Source organism: Eufriesea mexicana, unplaced genomic scaffold (assembly GCF_001483705.2).
Source record: "Eufriesea mexicana isolate 0111107269 unplaced genomic scaffold, ASM148370v2 scaffold1457, whole genome shotgun sequence".
Lineage (NCBI taxonomy): Eukaryota > Metazoa > Arthropoda > Insecta > Hymenoptera > Apidae > Eufriesea > Eufriesea mexicana.
In genome coordinates this window covers 270,225-297,722 of record NW_016909557.1, presented here as the reverse complement: position 1 = coordinate 297,722, position 27,498 = coordinate 270,225, and the positions used below count along the sequence as shown (strand labels likewise).

Sequence of the window (27,498 nt, the reverse complement as noted above, 5' to 3'; positions counted from 1 at the left end):
TCTAGAGAAGAATAAGGCTTGTTGAACGCTTTAAATAGAATTGAACAATTGAACGTTGACGAACGTTTGGATTTTCGAATTCATTATTAAATTATTTAAACTTTTTGTACTTAAAGAGCTATGTATTATTAAGCTATGTATTGTACACAACGAAGGTACATAAATCGTATGTTTAGTGTTTCATATATTACAATAAAGATACATAGTTATTGCGATATGTATATAAACTACACACGTGGGTACATAAAGTGTACCTTTATATTTAGTAAGTTATGAAGGGTTACAATACATAAAGTATTATGTCTTAAAATAATTTAGAATTTTGAATATGAAAGCTTGTTTTTCGTGTGTTTTACTTTACATATTTTAAGTTGTGTATTTATTTTACATACATTATATTTAATATTACAATTATAAATTATATTTAATAATATAATCGAATATTATACTATAGCAGTGATAATAATAATAACGGTAATAATTGGAAGAATAACATTATTACTGATTATATGGTATGTAATCATATACATATGCAGTGTTGCTATAATATAGCAAGTAACAATTATTTTAATACATATAATTATATTTTGGTGTTACATATAATATTTATATTCATATAATATACGTATAATATTTTAATGTTTCTATATATATTTATACATCATATTTTTTATCGATATTCGTATTTGTTTTAATTTAATGATTAAATTTCACTACTGTTACAAGTCCTTGATTTGATGATTTCTCCCAATGATTTTGGTAGTGCATATTATTCAATTATAGTTAAAAAGAAAAGTAATTCACAGAAAATTTAAGAAGATGTATTTAAATATTTTCATCTCTTTCATGATTGAGAAATTCTTTATTCCTTCCCTAATGGTGATATTATTAGTAAATGCCAATAACTATGATTTAACGATCATATGCAAATAACATTAAGAACGTATACCGCCATGTTTAATCTTACGTTTCGTTAGTACAGTTTTTGCATCAATTTTAATTCAATATTGGCTCGTTACAGATATTTATTTAATAAATTTATTTATAAAGAAAGCTAAGATTCCTTTTATTAAAAATAAAAATTTCCGATCGTAATAGGTAGGAAGTAAGTATGTCAAGGGTAGACAAATGATATTAAGAGGTTAGTTCCGGTTACTTACTCGCGTTCTATTATCCGTACCAATTTAATACTGTTTTAACGTTCCTTATAGGATATCTACATCTTACGCTATTAATACGCTAGATATTCATAATTATTAGATGTTTTGTATAAGTCAGATAACAGTCGGTAATTTGCATTTAAATTAATCGTCATAAGAAATGTTTTGATGATTGCACCACTATCGCACTGTTATTGAACACAGCTATGCAAATTAGTATTTGACTTCAACGATAAATAAATTATATAGAATTGAATTTAAATCAATGTAAATCTGATAATCGTATTCTCTCGTGTACAGTTGTTGATAAAAATTAATCAAAAATGATTATCTCTTATTATTAAGATAAAACCTATAAAGTTTTTTGGTCAGGATAAACAGTGTTTTAGAAAATGAAAATTCTAATTTCAATTCCAAATTATTGTTTTCACTCAAAAAATTTGATTAGTGAGGTTAGAATTTTTCTTTTTCGTCTTGTAATCTCTGCACTATAATTATAACTACAATTCGAATCGTATATTTACTGAAAAAAGTACAAAGTGAGGTTAAATTTTTCTTCTTCGATTCTTATCTTCTCATTATAATTTTAACTATAATTTTAATCGTATGTTAACTAACAAATTTACAAAGTAAAGTTAGAATTTGTATTCCTCGTTTTCTTCTCTTCACACTGGTTATATGTAATAGAATTACTCAGTATTTTATTATTTACGTAAGTTTAAATTTAAATTAAGCCTGATCTATTAAGTGTATGATTTACCATTAAAATAATTACTGGAGATTTTTGCCAATTAAAGTGCCGGCAATTTTCGAACAACTATTTCTCGCATAGAGCATTTTATTTAATAGCACCATGTTTTTTATCTAATATTTATATTAATTTTGTAAAAGAAGAAAGTTTAATTTGAAATAAAAAGTAAAAATACAAATATTGCATAAAGTCCATCTTTGAAAAAAATATCTATTACGATTTCTTATAATAAGCTCGATAAAAATCTAACCTCAAAAAATATATAATAGAATTAGAATTAATCGATTTACGATTAGTAAATAAAAGTGCAATATTTTATACTTTTAAAGTGGAAACAATTTTATTAATCCAGTACAATCTTTAATGTTTTTTTCTAGGTATATAATATGAAACTAAATTATTTCATTTCGAAATAATATTTTTTCGTTAGTCCTCTTATACTTATTTTTGTCTTAGAGAAAAATGTAATTTATTTATCCTAGAAATAATTAAATCTAAAGATTACGAACCTATACAGAATTCGGTGTAACAGTCATGCAACTATATTTTACAATTGTGAATAAAATAATACAATTATTTTTATATTTTGAAGAGTCTTTCTTTTTCAGAGGTCGACGGAACAATTAACTCACTGCAGTACGGTGACATTAGAAGAAAGCCTGGATAATACGGACGGAATAACAACGCGAACCGTCTCTGAGAAGATCATGAGTATCTGTAAAAATACCATACGATGGGTGCTCCTTCTGGATGTGTTACTCGCCTTATCAGGTACGAATATGTTTCTCATTTCTTCTTAACTTTCATACTTACCATTTAAGTGCCATACAAAATTATTGGTAGATATTATAATAGATACACCACGATATACTGCATTTTGTTCTTCTTATTTACAACGAAGCAGCAGATCTTTATGCAGATATACGCGTGTTGAAGTAGTACACATACATATCATATATATGTGTATCAAAATATATGGAAAATATACACAATTGATTATAAAAGATTCGAACGTGTGCATTTTAGACTTCTAACAAAGAAAATTCGCATATTAGAAGCAAAATTTTGGAAATGATACTACAGTTGAGATTATGAACCGTTCTTACAACATATACGATATTTGTAAAATAAAGAAAGAAATAAAATCGAGAGAAATATTCGACTGCATAAAAATAGAACGTAAATATTTTTAACTGGTGCTGCAGATGGTCAAATTTAGAAATTATATAAAGATATTAATAGAATACGAAAATAATTCGAATGTTATACGAATACCGTATTTTTTTGACCTAATTTTTCTCAGACATTTTTAACACTTGTGATCAAAATTATTTTATTCTAGTAGAATATCATCTTCGAAGTTTGAATTCAATGTGTATGTTTCATTTATTAATCGTTTAAAATATAAGCATTCGAATATTTTTGTAAGCGACTGTACAGTGATATATGGACGAATATAGTTTCTTTATACTTACGGCATATTATAGTAGTTTTTTTTTCTAAATTTATTATGTCTCTGTGTTATGTGAGGTTACATGAATACATTTAAATTTGCACCAATACTGTGTCAAAATTTCTTATGAGCCTTCTACGTCAACATATTTCAAAGTGTGTTAGATAATATTGATAATATAGTCAAATTACTTGTTCTTTTTAACTAACTTTAAGCAACTGAGTACATTAACGTTTACAGAGAAGATATACGATTTAACTTTTCATTCGGATTCGTTGAATAGGTTTTCTGTTTTTTTAATTAACTGCACTTATGCAAATACATTTATGCAAATCGCATGCAAAGTAAAAGTTATGTCTTTAGAATCTTTCAATATTTAAATAAATTTCTGTCCAGATTCCACGACTTTACCTATTTTCCATAAAATATGCAAAAACATTTATAATTCACAATATTTTGTTTAGGTGGATAAATTTGAATTTTTGATTTCATTAATTTCGGTTATATTGTATATACTAATCTTTTCGAGAAAAGGTGAGAAAAGACGTCTAATCATTTTAGCTTATACTAAAACACATAAATTCGTAGTTGCTTTGTTTATTTTATGTAGTTATAAAATTATATTTATTATATATATTATGTATATATTATTTTTTTAAATTATATATTAAATTAAAAATATATATTTTTTAAAATACTAAAATTATTTTTTTGAGTATTAAATGAAATATTAAAATTCTTACATGTATGAAAATATGAATTTTCTATTTCAATTACATTTCAACGCAGAAGAATGTAGCATGTTGTATTGATTATCTTGATCCAAAAAATATTATATTATGAAACAAAAATATTAAAACAAAATAGTTCATTGTTATTTATTCGAAACATAATAACTGTTGCATTATATTACATTCATATTATGAGGAAGTAACCGTTTGTTAATTAATGCGACGATTATTACATTAGCTACGCGGAAGTGCAATGTTATTCATTGTTTCTAAAGAGCACCGATGCACCATAAACGAGAAAGTACTGAAATTGCAGTACTTCGTAATTTCCCTAATCCTCACTTTTTCCTTAAAAAAAGACAAGAAACGAATATTTAATAAATTATTATATCAATTTAATATTTATTGGGCAATAATACAAATTATTGTACTGATTATTCTATTTATTATACTAATAAGTTATTTCTGTGTTACCTTATTCACATGTTATTATCATATTCGTTTCTATGTTACTATGTTACCTTAATTATAATATACTAATATATTAATTATTCAATCCTATTTTACTTCATTAGATGTATATAATGGAAATTTCTATTCTTTAATATTTCATCGATATTTTACTCAAATTTCGTAAAACAATTTTTTGATTCTTAAAATAAAATAAAATAAAAAATATATTTATAATATAATAATAAAATGTACAACGATATATTATTATATAAATATATATAGGAATGGTTAGGGAAAAAACGAGGAATTTTACAAGCTTTATGGACGAAATCAATTTTTAACTCGTACTGTTACTACTCGTAATAGATACTCGTACTCTACTATATATGCAAATATAATCAATTTTAATATAATGCTATATTTTTAAACGCATTGAGAATTTTAATATCTGCAATTTATGCGTCATATTTCTAATACTTTTTAGAAAAATATTATATACGTTATACAAAGAGAAAGAGAAAAGAACTGGGGATATTTATCTAGTGATTTTCAAGTGATCATTTTGGCAATAACGAGGAATTTTACAAGCTTTATGAACAAAATTAATTTCTAATACTTCAGAGTCTATTGGTAAAACAAATTTGACAAATATAAGTATATCATTGAGAGCCAGAAGCTTTGCTACTCTTAAAACTTGTTAGAATTGTATATTTCCTTTTCTTTTATTTACTAAATAATATTATTATTTCATTGCTGAGAGTATTATTATTTCATAATGCAGTAAAGCTTCTGGCTCTCAATGATATACTTATATTTGTCAAATTTGTTTTACCAATGGGCCCTGAAGTATTAGAAATTGATTTTGTTCATAAAGCTTGTAAAATTCCTCGTTATTGCCAAAACGGTCAGTTGAAAATCACTAGATAAATATCCCCAGTTCTTTTCCCTTTCTCTTTGTATAACGTATAACGTATAATATTTTTCTAAAAGGTACTAGCAATATGACGCATATATCACACAGATTGAAACTCTGAATGCGTTTAAAAATATAGCGTTATATTAACTCGTTCAATTTTAGGAATGAATTAAGCAAAAATAAATTGATTATACTTGCACATGTAGTACCTATTTAATAGATTTAGTACAACGTCTGGCGCTGTACACGCTAGGAACGAATCGTGCATGCAATGAGAGTTGGCTGGAAAACCACGAACCATGTAACACAATACTGTGTGAGTCGACTGTCTGCTTAGAATTTTTCCGGGCGTGTCGCATTAAATAACTTGGCACACACGCGTGCGGTGAAACGTCAATGAACTGTGTTGTAACAAAATAAATTGCATTAGTGTGCAAAAGCACATAAAACTGTGTTATTCTACATATCGGTGCATGAGACAAGCTCGAACAAATATTGCACGAATTAAGAAATAATTAACTGAAATGGAAACAAATCAGGAAATTATACGCGTGTCATTTATTAAGTAATTAATGTCACTACGGAACTCGTTGATGAAATGTCGGCACTGTCAATAAGTGACTATTTTTCAAGTCCATTTATTCAAATTAGAGAATTAATTTAAATAGTAGTCGAATTATAATTCATTTTCTTTAAAATCATGTAATATATGATGTGAAATATTGTATAGAAATTTCATTTGATAAATATGTTTGTTAAAGATACGTTACTGGACTTATTCGTGTGAGTGATTTATTAAAAATTATATCCTTTATTTATTATAGTCATGCAAGTGTCCATAAATTTTGTAACAATTTTTAAGACCTATGAAATTATTTTGTATACGATAATAATTTTATTTAGCTTGTTTAAACTTTTTAAAGTAGTTGAAAATTTCTTGATCTTCTCTAAATGCTCTGCATAAAAGAATGCAACTTCTAACTATGTTCCCCATTTTATTCAAATATTCTGGTGGCAGAGGAAAATTTTCCACTTTAAATTTATAACTTTTCATACGTAATGAAGCTTGTAAAGATACTTACTTTTATGGCTGATATTAATTTATCGTCTACGGAGAACTGTAATTGTTTTCCCAGCTATTGATTTAAACTATGCGCAAAGTCAAACAACTAATAAAAATGATAAGGAAAGGTATGGAATAAAGATAAAATAATTAAATCAACTTTGCCAACTTTTTGTTTAATTTTGCAGGAAATGCAATTGTCAAAAACTTGTTAAACATGCTCCTTTTTAGTCGTAATAGTAAAAATTGACAAGTTACAATTTCATATGTTTTCAACGAACTGATTTGAGATCAGATTTGAATGGAACTTTGCAGGATTCTCCTATAGGTAAATATATATATATACAGGGTGTCTATTTTATCTGGACTCAGTGGAATATCTCATAAACGACGAAAGATGGGAAAAAATGTTAAAACGAAAATTATTTGGTATGGAGAAAGACATAATATGGTATAAATATCTTCTTTATGGGCGATTATTTTATACATAATGATAACGTTTTTGTATACATAATAAGTAAGCGTGCATTAATAGAAATTCAACGAGCTGATAACAGTGTTATTTCATTCAGCGGAAAGTCGTAAAATAAATGAAATAAAGACGGAATAAGAGATGAAACTACGTTTCAAATATAGAGATGAATAACAAAATAATTGTCACCGATAATGTTTACATCGACACTCGTTTCACCGACACTGACATTCGTAATAAACATATTAATTAATACGAAATAACTGTTCATCCAAAATAACAGAGAATTACGGAGTAATAACAAAGGTGCAATTATTAAATTGAAATAAGTATAAATCTATGAAGTAATAATAAAGCAATAACCATGTATTGAACAAAAAGCTTAGTAAAATTAATTATAAAATTACATCGCGTGCCAATGTTTTTGAGAAATTTAATTCTGTATATTTCTCGTAGCTTGCGTTAGGTTTGGATTAGATTAGGTTTGTAAACATTATCGATGATTTTACTATGTCGGTTAATTGATATTATCGGCGAAATTAATGTCGGTTAAGACATTGCCGGTGAAATGATTGTCACTGATTTGATACAAATCCCAAAATAAAACAGCAATAGGGAATAGAATAGGAACGAACAACACCACGCTTTAAAAAAATAAATGAAAAATCCTTCGACAATTGTAAAATAACCACCGAGCTACCCAGCAAGTAGCAATAAGCCGAATCCGTATAGGTTATACGAGGATCACCCACGCATACCTCCTAACCAAAGATCAGTCCCAGATGTGAAGAACGTAATGTACAAATCTCAATTGACCACTTAATGTTACAGAGCCCAAAGTATAACATATCGCGACAAAAACATTCACAGAAGTTACACATCAAAGACAATTTGGAAGATAACCGAAATCGCGACTTACAAATGCACCGTTCACTGCACAAATCGATTAACCCCACTTTTTGAGAAATCTTAAATTTAAGTGTCAAAGCACTTGGTATAGTCGTAACTTTTTATATTTATAATAATTTTCCCTAATAATTAAGATTAACACCGTTAAACGACAAAAATTTTTTCGCCACTGAATAATAAATAATTTATTTCAGAAGTCACTTTGATTAACTCCGTACTCTAATGTAAATCGTTGCAATAATGCAACTCAAATGCACTAGCAAGCCATGAATGATAACGGTGAATTTTTTAGTGCCGTCTTATCAGAATTTAAGTAAAATTTAGTAAAATTTAAATTTATTACTTTTTTCACTTGCCTAATCGATTAACTCTTTCAGTAACGTAAAAATGGTAACATTACTAACGATTACCTTTTGGCTATTTTTTCTTATAAATTTTATATACCGTTAGATGAAAGTTACATTTGTATTTATGCATTCTACGATATTTATTTCGATTTAAATTATAAAGGGAATTTTAAAAAACAATATACATTATTTCATTACATTTCTCCACTTTTTGTTTTATGAAGTTGATCAATTTGTACAGTGAACGGCTCAAATAACAATACGTAAAAGAAACCGAATTGTTACCAAAAATACTATAGTTACACATAGGACGTGCCTACTGAAACGTTGTTAATAACCTATACAGCAGTTGAGGCGACGTTAACCCTCTATGGACCCCTGTAACTTTCAAGGTAGATGCTAATGTATGATCATAATGTCTTGATCACTATAGTTCGCGATTTTTCTTTCCATATATTTATAATTATTTTTACAATACCTCCCGTGGTTCCATTTTGAAAAATTCTAATTCTTTTTCATTTACCGGTTATTCGATCATGATAGGTTAGGTCCTCTATGTCCCCCTATGACCTATTTCCCACAAGATGGCGTGGAAAATTATCTTGTCTATCTATTGCACATTATCTTGGCACAATAGTACAAACATTGTTAATTCAAACTTTCAATATAAATTCGTTATAATAAAATTGTCAAAACTGCTGAATTTATTGGTTGATATTTGTTGATTTTATATTACATACAATTCTTGTAGTCAAGAAAAATATATATTCGATTCATAGAGGGTTAAACTAATATATATATATAAAAAAAAAAGAAAGATGGATCACCAGAATGTTAATTCTTATTGTCCTTATTATTGCAACTGAAGAAGAATACGTCTCAGTAATTTTGAAAATTGTTCATATTTAGGATGGTAGCAAGTAAACGATTAGCAACGCTAATATAATCATCTTTACCCGATATCTTTTGATAATTTTTATCGTTTAGTTTTGCTCCTCGCTATATTTAGTCAAAATATCATTAAATATTTCAATGAATTTGTCTGTTGCATAGTTTGCAGTATCTATACCACCATTTTCGTCTATACTAACACAATTATCTCGTAGACATGTAGGCTAGTTGGATTTAGGTGTCTTCGCGATACTTTAATTTTTAATTAACACCATTAACACGATTAATACGTAAATATGACAGATAATACGCAGATAATTCCGAGTTATAGGACAGGTATTTATTAACAACAAGAGAACGATATCAAAATGAAATGAAATCGGCAATTTGGACTTCGAAACTAGTCAGAATAACGTTAATGACGATAATAATTGTGTTTGTGGTAATTAATACGACTGACGTTATATTTAAAAATAAATTGTGGATAGATATAATGACAGTGGAAATGCGATCGACAGGACTCAGTTTACGTGGTTTATCTATCGCTTATTTCCGTTTTATAAACTATCAGTCGATATTCAATGAAAAATCTATGCATTTTGTATAAAATATATGTTTTTGTGCAAAACGCTCGAAATATACAAAATAAGCAAAATAAAATCCTTTAACGACGAAACGAATAACTAGTGATTGGATAAACCAGTCTAAGGATCTGTTCTTAAAAAGAGAATTTGGAAATAGTTAAAGATAGGGAAAAAATTTGTAACCTAACCTAACTAATTATTGACGTATTATGACAACAAAAATGATAATTATGCACGTTATTATTAAGAAGATACTAAAATACTTTAGTTTGTAACAAATTTTCAATCGACATAAGTACAATCGATAACGAAAGTATTAAAACGCTATACTTTAAGAGAAAATTCTAATCCAAAAACTATCTAGTACCATATTATTTGATATATATAAATCTTTTCCTCGTTGGTAAAAGAGGTTTCGTAAAATAAATAAGCAAATGAATAAGAAAATACCATGCTTCTCTTTATTATAAATTTTTAATAAAGAAAGGTTATTGTAAATTTTAAATAATAATTTTTAATTTGTAATTATTCGTTGCTCTAATATAACACAGCATTCGTGTATCGTGAAATTATATTGAAAATATGTAAATATTGTGTGAAAATATAAAAGGCCGGAAACAATCATAAATATAATTATAAATAATCATTTATTCAATTTATCGTTATTATATTTTATTGTGGGATATTTGTATAAAAATTGAATAAAAGAAGCTTATTTGTTTGAAAATTTGTTATAGTACATAGTAAAAATTATAGAACTTAAATACTTTGTATAAAATTTTGAGGGATGATTTCTGTTTTAAGAAATATTATTTTTTTCGCATAATTTATTATGATCTATATTAAATAAAGTTCCATTAAAATTAGGTTCGATGACCTTTGAACTCATCAACCAGACATTTTGTATTCGGTGGCTATTAGGTAGCAAAAAAATTCACGAATTTCATTGAATTCGCGATGACTTTTTTTCCCAATCGTTTAAATTTCAATAAGATTCTAAATCTAAAAACGACTTGACAATGTAAAAGGTGGACGCATAATTTTCAATCCTTTGAATATTTTCTTATTGTTAAAAATATGAACAAATTTTATGCACGAAAGGTGCATAATGTCATAGGAAGAAGAAATTGTAACATGCAAATTATGTTTTTATGAGTGCGGGATTTTTGGAAATTGTGAGGTTATCTTCATTTCTTGAAATTGTACTCTATTTAATTTTCACTGTTTAATAATTTTAATTTTTATAACTTTCTATTCCTGGTAAAATAATGACTGTTTCAACGATTTTAACAATCCCGGATATGAGGTGTCTCAGCCAAAAGCGAGCAGGGCCTGATCCAATTAAATCTATTCTGACGGGTCAGGAGCGTACAATTCTTGTTCTTCTACTCTCTCTCGCTAATTCGTCTAACCATCGCTTTGAGCATTTTTTATAACGTGAGTTTCTTTGTTTTATGCTATTATCTGTTATAATAGCATGTTATAATGATCTTGTAGTGGTATATTGGCGCAATCGTCTAGACACTTATCTCATTAAGAATAGAGAAATATGTATTGGCAAACAGTGAAGTAATATTAAAGTTTCGCGTGTTATTCCTATAATTACTATAATTTTTCTGCATCAAATTTTAACTCTCATACCGTACAACTTTTGTACATAAAGTTCTTCTATATTTTTAAAAATAAGGGGAGTTTTCAAAGTGCAAAATTATTGGCCCACGGTCACCAATATTATACGCAATTATCGTATATAACGGGTGACTCACGTATTACTTACCATGACTCTCCATGCACATACGCTTATTTGACAAGAAAATGTTCTAAATAAAAGTTAATTAGTTTATAACCGATCACAAATTATCATAAAAGAATGTAAAAATTTGTTTCGATAGAAATCAGAATCACCTTTTCTTTCTTAAAATATGATTACATATTTTTTAACTTTATAATATCGTAGCCTATTTGAAAATCAATTTATCAAGCTTTATGTAAGGTCGAGGAAATAAAAATTGAGAATTTTTCTTTTTGATTTTTTATTTGATCAAAGAATATTTCTCGAAATTTTAAAGATATTTTCCTTTAAATCTTTTAAGAATTAATAACCCTAAACTAATACGCTTAATCCTTTGCACTCCGATTTATTTTTCAAATTTGTTACCAATAACTCCCTACAATTTTAAGTATTTTCTTTGAAATTTACTTCACAGGACAATTCCTCGACTGCTACTTAATTTAAAGAATTTTGTTTACTGATTATATTAAAGTTCTCAAACATTGTTGTAATTTATATTTTGAATTCAAGTAATTCAAATAGTTACTTATTTTCCGGTTTCTTATTTAGTAAATAAAGAATAAAAAAACGTTGAGTGTAACGCGACATAGGAATTCCTATGATAAAAACTGATCTCGAGTCACATTCGACAAAGGAGTGCAAAGGGTTAAGGGTATCGGATGCTGATCTAAAATCGATGACTTTAGAACACGCGTTGAAAATCTGCCGATAATACGAGGCAGTGATGAGCATGTTTATGAACACGTTCGAATATAACCTCTTTTCACGTATATTTATATTTCTAGAAAAAAGTGAAACGAAAAATCTTACGATTCGAAATAAGCAAACCGATAGAATAATCATTTGAGATCCACTTCAGTACGCGTGTACTTGACAGATGCTTTGCATAATGACTTTCGATACAGATCGCTGCTTTAACTGTTTCGAACTTCGAACGGACTTGGTACGTGAGAAGCGGCCAGCGAAAGCATAGTACACCTCGGTGCCGCCAGGGGCGTAGTAAGCAGCGAACGTGTTAAAGAACTTTTTCCAACTCTAACCTTCGTGCACTCGGCATGAAACTTTCTGGTAGCATTAGAAATATGTTTCACGGAACGAATAAAAGGACGTAGAGCTTTATTAAAAATTTTAAAACCTTTTTAAGCTTCATTAAGGTCTCTTTGTACATTTTTTAAGATACTCGAATGAAATACTTGCTTTAATTAATTGGCTATCTTAATGCTAACCACATCACAGCTTAAATAACCGTTTCTAAATTTTGTATTCAGAATTATCGCTCTGATTGACTTTTCGATTTTTATTTTAATATACGTATTATGAATTTTTCAGTATTTTCTTCTATTACATATTTTTTTAAGTTCTACAGGTTTCTTGGTCGTGGTAGGTTTACGGTTAAACGTGTATTTGATTTTAAAATGATATGATCGATAATATCGTAATTTTATTTTATTTATTTATGAATTTATGTATATTATGGCATCTGGTGTACATTCAAATAATAAAAAGGAAAAGATAATCGTGTGGTAGTCGTAGAAATAACGTTAATATTGATGTCAAGATAACATGATCGATAATATTAGCACGAATATCAGTATTTATATTGAGACGACAATAATGTTAAGTGAAAACATTCCGATTAGAAAATTAATATCAAATAAATTATCGATATAGTAGTAGCGGTGCATAGTGGTCCGGATTGCCAAAAACACGGACTAAGTTAGTAGCTCTGATATTTAAACGTGTTTTGTTGCAAAATATGTCGTTTTATAGGTTTTTTGGGTGGTAGAATTACGAGTAGGTACATTAAAAAATAAGTAGATAAGTAGATTACGATAGGTAGATTAAAAAATTATGAAAATTGGAATAGGTTTTACGAATAAAATTGATATTATCAAAATATAAATTTGCGCTGTTTCATATATTATATGTTTAGAAACGATTTTAAACAGCATCGTAAAATTATAAATAAAGTTCGAGTTTTGGTAAAATATAGTATGAACACATTATATCAAATTATATTAAATAGAATTACATTCCTTCCACCACAGTACGTAACCCTTTGCACTCGATGATCTTTTCATTACAGAAACACAGTAATTCGAAGACTTTCTGCCATAGAGTGGACGATATTTTCAAAACGGTAAATAAAAAGTGCAAATTAATTGTAATTATCTTAACCCGATATTTCACGCGTAGTTGGACAATTTTAAATTCGAGATATTAATTAACAACGATCTTTAGAATCTGATTAACCCTTTGACTACGGCAGACTTTGAAACGCACCGGTCGTACCACACGGGTAGGAATTCATTTACAATGTCCGCCGAGAACGGCAAAATTTTGTGTAGAGATGCGCCCTCCGTGTCAGAAAAGCAAACTGTGTTGAGAAAAGAAAAATGGCTGAGCGCGTATATGCGCCCACAGTAGCCAAAGGGTTAAATGACGACTGATAGTCGCCTCTCGAGAGCAAAGGGTTAATGATTTTATTCTGACATCTTTTGTTCGTGTTTTTGGCGATCCGGACCACTGTGCGGCGCTAGTGCGCTCGATGGAAAGCCGCCTTAAGGTTGTCTTAAGTAACAGAAAACGAATCAACATTATTTTCTAATTAATAATGTTTCCGTCTAATATTAAACATTATTTTCAATTATTCTTACGATTCACCAATGCTGCGTGTTTATGATAAACACGCGATCGTGACTCGATCGTAATACGATCTTAAGTACTATACACACCGTTAAACTGTTTTCTAATTTTGCTAATATAATCCTAAGATCTCCTTCTTGCTATATACGTCATTATCGTTTCAAATATTTCAATTTAACTGGCATATATCACTTGCTAAAAACAGTACACGTAACCATGGAAAACTTTCATGTGTGTGTGCATGTATTCGCGTTACTACAGCAAAATTAGGTCTGTTGGATGTTTTCTTTTTAATCCTCTAGCAAGATGATTTTTTAAATTCCTGTATCTAGCAGATCAAGGTGCATTGCAACACCTTATTTATTATCTGCTCTAGTTTCTGGTATCCTTCTTATATCTGTACTCTAGTTTCTAAAGTATCACAGAGCATGTTCTACCATTTTACATATAGTCGTTATGAAAAGTAGTATGTTTTATTTGCCCTACGAAGTCCTACATGTTCCACTTCGTTATACAAGAGACATGTTTCATCGTTTTCGCCGAAAAGCAGGTTTTCAGCAGGTTCCACATTCACCACGTCCGCCATAGCATATTTGAACCACACGTTTTCCAAAGAGATTAATCAAACTAACAAAAGATAATGTTCCATCCCGGAGAGCGTGTTTATAACATGATTTTTATTGTAAGGCTTACACTTTTAATTGGTTTATTTTATATTTTATACTACGACTGCAATTCCGGAGGTTAGATGTGCCTCACCGCCGTTCTAGCGGATTAACCCTTTGCACTCGACGAATTTTTGGCTAAAGATGAGTAGGAGCTCGAAGATTTTCTGCCATAAAGCTGACGATATTTTTTCCAGCAGTAAATAAGAAATTGTATAATAATTAATATGTAGAACTATTTCATTTCCATATCCTGCACACCGTTACATTATGTTAAATTTGACATGTTAATTAATATCGATCTTCGAAATTTGATCAAATGGCGACTGAAGGGCGCCTCTCGAGTGCAAATGGTTAAGTTTATAAAGGTAAAGCAAAGTTTAGGAATTTTATAAGTACCAGACTCGACAGATGGGACCTACGTGTGACAGACCCGACAAACGACGGACGGACACCACTTATAAATCACGTCATTGATCATCAAAAATCGGCTCCTTGACAGTTTCCTGCTCCTTAGCCAAAGGTCCTTCCGTCACGCCCTCTGTCCAATTAAAACTCCTTACTTTTCCACCACCAACATTTATTTTGCCCAATCAGAACTAAACTGGAGAAAACACCGGACAGGACACGACGAGACACGACATAGATCAAATTCGAGAAATCAGTTCGTCTTCGACACCGATCCTTGAAACATCTTACTTACGCATATAAACGCGTGTTCGAAACGGTACTCCGTTCAACGTCTCCATTATAACTATTCTATACTTTCCTATAAATAAACACTCTCTTTTGACCACACACTCTGCATCCTTATTATTACAACTAGTCATGCAATATTAATTTGGCGCGTGATAAGCTTTCTAGGACATCGAAGGGATTCGATGCAATAGGACACTACGGATAAAAATTTATTTTGAATGTAAAAATGTAAGCATTGATCAAGCTTCGGTATTAAAATTTTAAAAGATTCCGCATGAAATTAATCTTTGTAAAAAATGTACTTTTTACGATTTCTTATTTCACTCTCCTTGTAAGTATCAGACCCGTGGTTATCTTCGAATCCAATCACTTCACGTTTATCTTTGATCTTTAATAACCGTGTACCACTTATACAGCACAGCGAGATCATCATCGAGCCTCGTAATCGTAGCAGTTTATCTGTAGTAGTTATCAAAATATGTTCACGCTGGTAAATAATTTATTTTTCAATGTATAATCATGACTTTGAGAATTATTTGGTTGTACCACAATTTCTTTCGTTTATTTTTCAAGATTGTACTTCCTCTGTTAAACAAACTTTTGCTTTTCTTTTAACACATAAATACAAGTAATATAATTTTCAGTTGGAATAATTTCGATGAAAATTTATTTAGTACAGACTATGGGCACTGGAATTATCAAATGTTTCTAAACGACACAGTTCAGACTTTTTAAGTCCCTACTTGCTGAGAATATGCAAAGTTAAGGCTCATTTTCATTGAGATGGGAACGTAATTAAATATATTTATTCGTTTTGTTTATAGCAGCTTCGATCGTTATCTTTATACGCTATTTTCAACATAGGTGTTCCGTCGTGGAACAAGGAAGACCCGTTACGGTCTTCCAACAGCCAGGTCTTAGGGTCGAACAATTCGGCATCGGAATTTTCCGCTCCATGCCTTCAGCATGTTTGAATGCTTTACCTTTTTTCTTTGACTTCTCGTGTCGCGAAACACGAGAATCCTGGAAATCCCTAATTTAACGAAATTAGGCGACGGTTCTTAAGACTTGGCTGACGAAGGCCTGAGGGCTCCACGTGGTCCGCACACGTTGGAAGCCTCAGGCCCTCGCTAGGGGTAACAAACGACCGATGGGGTCACCAGCGCGCGGGTGGACCCCAGGTACCCCACCTTGGAGGAGAGGGTTTCCTCGACTATCGTTGTTTTTTGGGGGAACCTTTCTCCAAGGTCACGGATTCGCGAACCAAGGGAACCCCCTTGGTCAAAAACAGCCAATGATATTTGGCGAGCTCCCGATTTTTCCTAAGGCCGATCTTAGGAAGATCGAGGAGCTCACTTCCGTACGAGCCCTGAGAGACACGGATTCTCTTAACACACTTCCATACGAAACATCAGAGACATCGGTTCTCTTGAACCAGTTCTCTTCAAATCAACAACACGTCACGGTTCTCTTCGAAACGTCGAACGTCGTAGACGCGACTCTTTTCTGCTCGTGCAACTTAAACAGTTGCCCAATATTAATTTGGCGGGCAACACGTGTCGTAGTCGCGAGATGGCCTTACAACCCGTCGGAAATACGAGAATTTCGATCGCGACGCGACGCGACAATAGGTAACATAGCATAAATAATTTATATTTATTTCTTAAAATTTATTTAATTATTAATATTTAAATTTATTTATTTTTATTTAATTTATTTATTATTAACATTTATTTATTAAAGATATAGATATATTAGATTGATTAAATGTATTTATTTAGTATCGGTATTAAGTGTTATATCTTATTATATAATATTAATATTAATTACAATTATAACGTATAATATATTAATACACATTATAATTAGTAGCTTCCTAGATTTATCCATGTACTTATATTGTATTATAGATAAACATACTTTTTCCTTTTTTTTGTATCTATATCTATATACATATATTTACCTATATATTGTATATATTACCTATGGTACACGTTACAAGTCAGTAGCTTAATGTTAAGTAAGCAGTAAACGCGTGCAACATAAGATCAGTGACAGTGCATTCTAGAGGCCTCATTCGTACATTAAGTTTGTATCGTCTTACACACTCCTGAAACGTTCATTGGAAGAAAGGGTAGCCTGAAGGTTAAGAAGGTTAAGAAAGGAAAATTGAAAGGTCCAAGTTAATATGATTAACTGTTAAATTTAGTTATTAAATGAACGAATTGCAAACGTAGTTTAATATTCAAGTGTCACGAAGTAGGTCTTCCCTTTTGCAAAAGAATATTTATGATCATATTGAATGTTTATCATATTCAATATCAAAATTTATCATCATATTCAGTAATATGCAAAAGCCTAAACGAATTATGCGTACCCATCATTTTCAGAAACGAATGTATATATATAATTTATTCTTTTGTAAAATGAGAGCGAAGATAGATCTACAGAGTGAAACATTTAACTCTGCTACCTTAGATTACTCGTTAGCTATTTGTCATGTGAAAGAATATTTTAAATAAATTATTTCTTTTTTGCTTTTCCATCCGCATATAAAGATCATATTGAGTTTTATAATCGTAATATGATCGTAATGCTTGATTATGTAATGTGAAAAATTAAATAATATTATTAATATTATTACTAATAACTTATAATATTAACCCTTTGCACTCGAGATGTGACTCTCAGTCGCCATTTAATCAGATTCTAAAGATCGACGTTAATTAATATATCAAATTTAAAATTACCTAACGATGCGTGGAATATCGAAGAAAAATAATTCTGTCTTAATTTGCATATGATTTCTCATTTACCATTTTAAAAATATCGTTGACTCTATGACAGAAGGTCTTCGAATTACTATTTTTCTGCAACGAAAAAGTCGTCGAGTGCAAAGGGTTAATGAAATAAAATTAAATAATATTTGAACAAATAAATAATATAAAATTAATTAATATCGAAGAGTATCTCGGTAATTATTGTTGATGGTCTTATATAATTTTCATAGCTTTTCATCCATCCTTTCGTACCCTTTCATAATCGTACGGTCTAACATTAATATTACTGTGGAAAAATGGACAGTGATTTTCGTATCTTTATAAAAATGTGAAAGAAGGAAAAGATTAATTATTACACTGTTCGCTCATTGCGATAGCACACAAGTTTGTTTGAAATATTTAACAGATAGTTTATTCTAAGGATGTCATTTCTTAGAAATATTTAAGACAGAGTTAAATGATTCATCATGCATATATGCAAAGATTTATTTTTCTATAGTATATTTTTCTATGGTAAAAAATAAATTTGTGTAAAGCGAACAACTTGTTATTCGATGCTTTTTATGTTATAATAGTACTTAAAATATTTGAATAGTACAAGTTGAAAGCAAACCGGTATAAGTCAAGTTCAAAGGAGCATTCACCTTTGAAAATGCTAATAACAGGAGAAAACACGTTTTTGCCTTTTATGTCATATTTCTCGATACCACACCGTTTCAAGTCGTTTCAAGAATATTTCCTAAAAATATTCTATCCTGATATCAAAAATTCGATGGCTATTTAAAACACAAAAAATTATGTCACAATCAACATGGAATTCTACATATTTGAAAAACATTTTGTTTCTTCAGTATTTAATCGTAAAATGTAAGATTCTTTATGTATTCGTAGATAAAGTAAATTTAAGAATTATTTGCCCTTTATCGCCATTTTTTAAGAGAACGGTTGAGTTACGATTCATAGTTTCTTGGTTAGGTTTTTACCGAAAATTCCTTTTATTTATATTATTAAAAATAATTGACTATATTAACGAAATCTAAAGTTAACATTGAAACATTTGTATTTAACGACCTTAAAAGTAGTGCAAATTGTTATCACTCTTCATTTTGCAATAACTAAAACTTAAAAATAAAAATTGGATATACTATAGTATACAATATATAGTATGACTCGATATAAATTCAAAAATGAATTCTTCCGAAATAAAATAATTTTTTCTTATTTCGATTATTTAGAAATTATTATTTTATACTTTATAAATCAATTTTTATAATTTATTCTTGAGTCTATTCCCAAATGTAAGTTTCGCATCGAAGAAAAGGAGAACATACGTTTCCAAATACAAATTATACCGACAAACTTAAGCTAATTAACTTGCAAATTATTTCTTTATATTCGCTCAATTACAAAACTATTTACGAAATCGAATATTCATAAATAATTGGGATCGATTTCATATCGCAAAGGTTGATTACTCGTCGAATCTACCTATGTCGATTAGATATTTTTTACTGCTCTTGAAGAGTATCATAAATTCTTGAAGACTCGGACCCTTTTTCCTTATCACCCTACGCGAGATAATTCTTTTACCTTTATTACCTATAAAGTATTCTTACTACTTTTCAAGAATATACGAAATATAGTCGCTCACGAAAATATTCGTCTAGTCCCGATTTTTTAACAAATAAAATATGTTACACTCGAATTTCCGAAATAATACTGTGTCCAAATATAGATACGTACATTTCATATGTATAACAAAAATATTCGAACACGAGAATTATTATTGAATTGGTTCTTATGAATATTTAGTTATATCACCATTAACTGCAGTGCTTATTTCCGCAACTTCTACGCGTTTGAATAATTTATGGTCGACCTTCATTAACGATATTTTTGCATTTAACGCAATTTACATATACATATATTACTACCGAATCAGTCAAATAATCGATTCGTAAATGAAAGCTGTACTTTTTGTGGATACAATGGACAATAATATTTAAGACCTTTTTAGTCTTTTAGGTATCGCACGCCACTATAGTGGCTTCCATGGATATCATTATTTTAGGTTATTACACGTTTCGTGCTTTATTTCTCATATATTTCGGCTAAACCACGTTCCCTGTTGCACAGTCGAACTATTAAAACCGAAAAAAACGTTGTGATTTGTATAGCGTGCAAAACAAAATGGTATAAAGCGAAGATCGCAGTACCACTTTGAAGACGTCCATGTTAGACAAAATGGCGTACAAATGCGCCGTGCCTAAAAGGTTAACCAGTAACACACAAGGAGTATTTAAGTCAAAATATTGTAGGATACCAAAAGAAATGACGAATCGGCTATTGCCAAGAAAAACAAATTGTAAACCGATCGATATCTTCTAGAAGCAAATCGAAAAGTTATTCTATGTAACAAAATTAAGTTGCGCGACTCCTCTACGGGGAGGTGAAGCGTAGGTTAAGGAAAGCATAGAAGCGTGGTCCTTGACAAGCAAAACAGAGTCCTTGGAAATCGGTTGTGACCAGCACAAGCGTGAGTCGCTTGGTGTTGGAAATGAGAGTTTTAAAAGAGTGCATCTTTGTGTGTTTTTGGAATCTTGGTGTTTTTTCCCTAAGTTAAATCGGTTTACGAGTTTTGAGTTTGCGTTATCGTGTTCTTGTTCTTTCGTGAATTTTCGGTGTCTCAAGACCAGTATTCGCCATCCTACATATACCTTAATAAATTTTTAGATATAAAATAAATTTTTATTTTTCAATATCGTCCATTTTTGTAATACAAATTGAATATATGAACCATATTTTTTGCAAGCTGCAAGGCAATAAAAATATAATAAATTGAGCATAATTTGAGGAGTCGACTTGAAATCTTAATAAACAATTGTAACAATTATTCATCGTTTTATAAATTTAATGAAAAAGATATTCAAAGATATATTTTGTGCTGTTCGTACAAAGCTAAACATTATAAAATTTCTAGTTATCAAACGAGCTGAACTTGTAGATGTTTCGTACATGTTTTGTACACGTTTTTGATCTTTTACCTCAAGCAACAGAATTTATAAAAAATTGAACCGTCTCAAGACCAGTTTCGCCATTCGATAATATTTAAATAATACACTAGTTGAAATGATAAATCGGTTCATTCTTTTCCAGAAGTTTCTTCTCTCTCGCTCACTTTAAATAACAATTCTGAGTTCTTTCTGTTCCATTCTGACACATTCTTCTAAACATTTTTTCAAACGTCATTTACACTAGACGGCACCAGTCACGCTATATTTATATCACATGTTACACAGTTATAGGCAAATGAGTTCCACTCATTCGACTTCACTCAAACTCACACACATAAAACTTACACTCACGCTTTTTACAATTAAGATGACAACAAAGAGAATTAATATTTTCAGTTGCATCTTAAATAAAAGAAGAAGCAAAAGAAGGAAATAAATAATAAGCAATATATATGTCAAATGTAATCGTAGATATCCTGTTTGTTCGCAATAAATTGTATTTTATACGAATTATAGTTTTCACCATTACGATTGAATAAAAAGAAACACCACGCAAGGATATTTTTTACAATTCAGATTCATTTTAGTAATTTTATTATTTTTACAATATCTTTTTTACATATTATGAAAGGATACAAACTTCTCAACCGGTAAATTAATCGGTTATGATACATGAAGCAAACTACGCATAAATATACACCCAATTCTGTTTTTACACGAACTTCTTTTACACGATTTCGATTTAACACGAATTAGGAAAAAAATTTAATTCTCTTTTTACACGACTTATTTTGATTTAACACGATCGACCCAAATTTTTCGCCTAGCCAAAACACAAACACAACGATTAATTACCGAATTCGTTCTTAAATCCACTGAAACATCGGCACCACAGGAGGCTGGTCCTAATTTTGTTCAAGAGATTACAGAAAGAATTTTACCAATGGAGTACGAAGACGATAACCAAGACATTTCTAGCGATAGCAGTAATATTGCAGTCTCACGCAAACGTATGCGTTTATTGTCAGAAATTGACAACGAATAAAATCTTTTTACGTGTAACTCATATTATCTTGCCTAATTTTTGTCTTCGTGAATTAGTCACATGCTTTTTTCCTTTTCAAATGATAATTTACTTTGTACGATACATGTGCAATCTTTACGAAATAAAATGTTTAAGATCCTAACATGAAAACTCATGATTTATTGTATTATTTTTGCTGATTTCTTGCGACTGGAACCAATCTTCTATTTTTCCATAGATGCAATATATTTTTTTACACGTATTCTTCTGGAACGTATCTATCGTGTAAAAACAGAATTAGGTGTAAAAACAAAATAAGAGACAGATTTCGAAAAATTGATCGCACGTGTATTATAAGAAAAAATCCTGAAATCAAATTATGAAAAATTGACAACCTTTTTTCTTATTAAAACACTGATAAGCTATTTTTTTTTAAACAGAATTTTATTTTTTGTCCAATCTTTGGTTTATGTTAACTTACTAATTTTTATTACTTGATTAAAAGTTAATTTTCAACAGCTATACTTATAATCGTCGATGGTCAGTGACACAACTATCGTTACGAATTTCTTTCTTAACGCGTTCAATACTTTTCATATTTTTGGTGCAATGCAAGAGATAACAAATTGAGTGATCGCCAAATGTAAAAGCTCTAGCTACGTTACTGAATCAAAAATTTGGTTTATCCAATGAATGATTTGATCAGTCATGGTAGATGTAGCGTTAACGTTTTTCAAATTCCGTATTTAACGTGAAATTCTTTTATAATTTTACTCACTATATATAAAAAAAAAAAAATTCAATTCGAATTCATAAACTATTCACATATTTCATAATAATTCCTAAATTGAGATGCTTTAGACTCCCTATTGAAAGCCGAGTAAAGTATAATGTTGTCACATTATCATATTTCAGATGGAAAAAATACGTGAAAAAGATTAGACCATTCATATTATTTTCTGCATATTTATATTAAATTATGCAGTTTCGTAATCCTTTTTTCCAGTGATAAGAATACACATGAGATATTTGATCTGGACATCGTTACGTTTTAAAATATTCCGAGACGTCAAAATACGCGATAGAATACCTCTACAAAAACGTAATGCATCATGCTCTTTGCACGAGGTCATTACCGTGTCGAGGTAATAATTGTTCATATTTGCAAGAAAAGTTTGATTGTTTCGTCTGATCACGCGTTCAGCTGGCAGGAAAGAAAACTGCCTGATCATCGCAGTAAACGATACGATCGTGCTAGGTATGTACGCATGCGTACGAGTCGAATACTTAACTATTGGCTCACGTGACAGACGTGCAGTACTGTGTGTGACATTAACTCTACTGCTATTCCACGCAACGGTCCTCGTCGTTCTCCGTTCCGCTTTCCCTCTCTTTCTCTCTCTCTCTCCCTCTCTCTCTCTTTCTCTCTCTCTCTCTCTCCTGTTTTTATCTTCCTTTATCGCTCTTTCTTTCCTTCCTTGTCTTTCACTCACTGCACGTCTACCCCTCTTTTTCATGCTATCTTCCTTATTTTTATCTCGTACTCTGATTTTATTTGTCTAATTGTTGCGAGCACGTGCCGGATTTACATAACATGGATAGGAACAAAAGCGACAAGAAATTAGAGCCACAGAAGAACGGGTTTAAAGTGGTAAATCGACGTAATATATACAGCGTTAGTAAGTATTGAGCAAAACAAGAGTAAATGACGGTCGTGATAAAAATTGTTCAGATAAAAATTTCATATGTCATAACTTGAATTTCCTTGTACATATAGCGTGATTCATTGTTTCTATGTGAGTAAGAGACCAAGAGGATAAATCATACATTTTACTAGTAGATTTAAATTGATATGACAATGAAAAAACCTTTGACGCAGTTAAAGTACAATTTTCTTTTTGCTGCTAGGAAATATGAAGTTAGAAATAGGTTAAAATTGGTACATTAATTTTCCTTACTCTAATTAGTAATTTTTAAAGTTTATGTGCAAAATTTGATGTACGTATATAAAAGGTAAATGTATATCGTTTCTCCCGATTTTCAATATTATTAATTTTATTATTTTTATGCGATAATAAAGATGTCGCCATCGCGCTCAATATTGGAATACGGAATTAAAAATATTTTTGTATTCAATTTTTTAAATGTCATCGTGTTATTTAAGAGCAAAAAATTATTTTTAATTTATATTTAATTTCTTAGTTTATTTATCCCGATGGAAAATTGTTTTTTCAAAGAAATATATTTTTGATATTTATATTTGTAATTAATCGTAAATTTAATTTTACAATTAACATATATCTTTTTAATCCTTTTGTTACTTATTTTAACGCAAGATTATTCCATCAATAAAGTATCGTAATTATTTGTACGAAATTATTTTGAAATGTCTCGGACAAAATATAATCTCGGTAAAAAATAAGATTATCTTTCGATATTTCAGATTTTAATCTATACATGTCCAGGTGTGATATTTTGTGTCATCTGTTTTGTGAAGCTATTGATTTTATTTTTATAATTCAAAATAACAAGAAAATTATTCGTTGATATACACTTTAAAATAATTTATGATAATAACTATTTATAAGATATAGTACATTTTATATAAATCACTTTATATATGCGCGTGCACACTCGCGTGCGATGTGTGTACAGTTAGCACAACAGAGTAACAAGATATCTATTTTGCTTCCTGAAACCATAATCATATTTAAAAATATTTACATGAAATAATCTTTTATACGTATTGAATACTTTTGAACATATTTCGTTTCAGTTTTATCAGTGGCATAACATTCCTTATATTTATATTTTCGTACATATTCGAATTTCTATATCGGCCTAAACGAAACATTTACTAATTGTAAGATTTTTCTAACACTTTTCAACGTTTAGGAGTTACGTCAAGAATTCATGCGAATTACAAAAATTATATATATTTTTAACTCGTTTTTTAAATTCACTGAAAATAAAATATTAAATGTATAAAATTAAGTTAAATAAAAAATTCTTATTTTTATCAAACTTTACGTACTTGAATTGTTAATCAAGCGAATAAATACCGCTTTAATTTATATTCATCTGTGATATTGCATATTATATCAACAATGCTCGATACAATTAATCTTATAAATTGATATTAAGTAAAAAATATACTTTTAATCACATTCTTAGGACGATGTATAAGATTAGACAGTGAATATTAAGAAGATAAAAAAAGCGCTTTTTATACGTTGAAAAGAATATTGGCTTGAAAATAAATTATATTATCATCTTTATTTTAGCAAGAGACTCTTACAGAAATAAATAATTACAATGAAAAGTTATATAAAAATACCAAATTCGTATTTAAAAAATGTATAATTATTTATTATGAGCATATACAGGCTGATTCTACATGAAGAAACAAATCGAAAATAAAAAATAAAATTTTTTCATTGAAACTTTCGTTATCAAAGAAATCAACTTTATCACGCGAACTCGGTGAATATTCAAAGTCGATTTTTTCAAAAACGAAGCTTCGAATCAAAAAATTTTATTCCTTTTCTTTCAATTCGTTTCTGCATGTAGAATCACGCTCTTTCCGGTTGTACTACCATTGCTGCTGGAACACCCTGTATAATTATATGAAAAAAATGCAACATATTTTCTGTCCGATTTTTTTACATCTTTATTTAAAAAATAAAAATGCTTAATACTTCTGTATCTAAATTATGCCGCTTCATCGAATACATGCTTGCATTTAATAATAATTTTGCTAAGGCGCTTTATCCATCAATTATCTTATTATAGATGCATACCTCTGCGTCTATACTACTCTATTTAACTGCAAAGAACAATCTTATGTACTATATATTCAACGAATGTTTAAATATTATAATTGCACCAATATTTTATTTTATATTATAATATAAATTATTATATCGTTAAAAAAATAAGAAATACATGTACAATTAATTGTAATGTAATAATTAATATTTTGTGTGTTTTTATTTCGTTTGAAAATAGAATCTAAAATAACTGTAAATAAAAATATTCAATTTACATTTATTAAAAAATAGTGGTTAACATAACTATTTTCATTCAGTTTATATATAAATATAACAAAAGCAGTAAATAATGTAATAAAGAGAATAGTAAATAATTAAACATTCGTATAAAGAGTTTTTTAATTTTATTATTGGTTAATAGTATATATATTCAAACTGAAGGAAGTATTTTTAAACATCGATTTTAAATGAAAAGCATCAGGCTATTAATATCATTAACCAAAATTGAACATCTGAATTAATGATTTTTTGAGATAAATAACTTGATATCTTTATATAAAGTACTATGACTTGCATCAATTAGTGAATTAAAAGATCTATAATTGCATTTAAAAAAACAAATATAACCTTCATAAGTTCTCTATACTTATTGTTAGAAAAATCTTATATATAAAGGGTGATCAAAATTCACGCAAGAAATAATTTTGATAGAAAACACAGGTTTTTAATTAAAAATTGTAAATATTACTCAACAATGAAGATACGTTATTTTTTCGTATAGTGTTCCACTTTTAATAACCCTGAACTGTCAGCTGTCATGCTGCCTTTCTTTTTCGTTGACAACACTTTACCACACAAATGACGCAAAATTCAAATCTTGCGTGAATGTTGGGACCCCTATATATACAGAGTAGATCACCACATATTACCATCTAGATATACGTCATTATTATTACGCATAGCGAAAAATGTCACGGATGAAGTTGAATAGTTTTGAAAGAGGCATATTCTGATAGTACTAGTTCTTTTTGTAGATGGATTTGTGTAAATGTAGATCACCACATATTACCATCTAGATATACGTCATTATTATTACGCATAGCGAAAAATGTCATATATATATATATTCACGTTTGATTTTATTATATTATTATTGTATTTATTATACATTAACATATGCTATATATAGAATACAAAAAATCTGTTAGAAAAATCACAATTGAGTATATTATTAAAGATAAATAGATCAAAGATGTAAAATCTAAAAATCAAAAAGACAATTAAACGATCACTCATTTTTTTCGTACCTATAACAAACCGATGTTTCAGAAAATTATATCGTGTTAATTTATTATTAAATATTCTTCATTAATTCCAA

At 29.2% G+C, this 27,498-nt stretch overlaps 1 protein-coding gene across 1 annotated transcript in view; it reads left to right on the top strand.

Annotated features, from left to right (window-relative positions):
- Positions 1–27,498, top strand: part of LOC108548226 (phospholipid phosphatase 1) — a 54,159-nt gene that overhangs the window by 19,692 nt on the left and 6,969 nt on the right. The window contains exon 2 of the mRNA XM_017901061.1: positions 2,520–2,682. Within this exon, the coding sequence (XP_017756550.1) occupies positions 2,520–2,682 (163 nt within the window). The remainder of the gene's footprint in view (positions 1–2,519; positions 2,683–27,498) is intronic.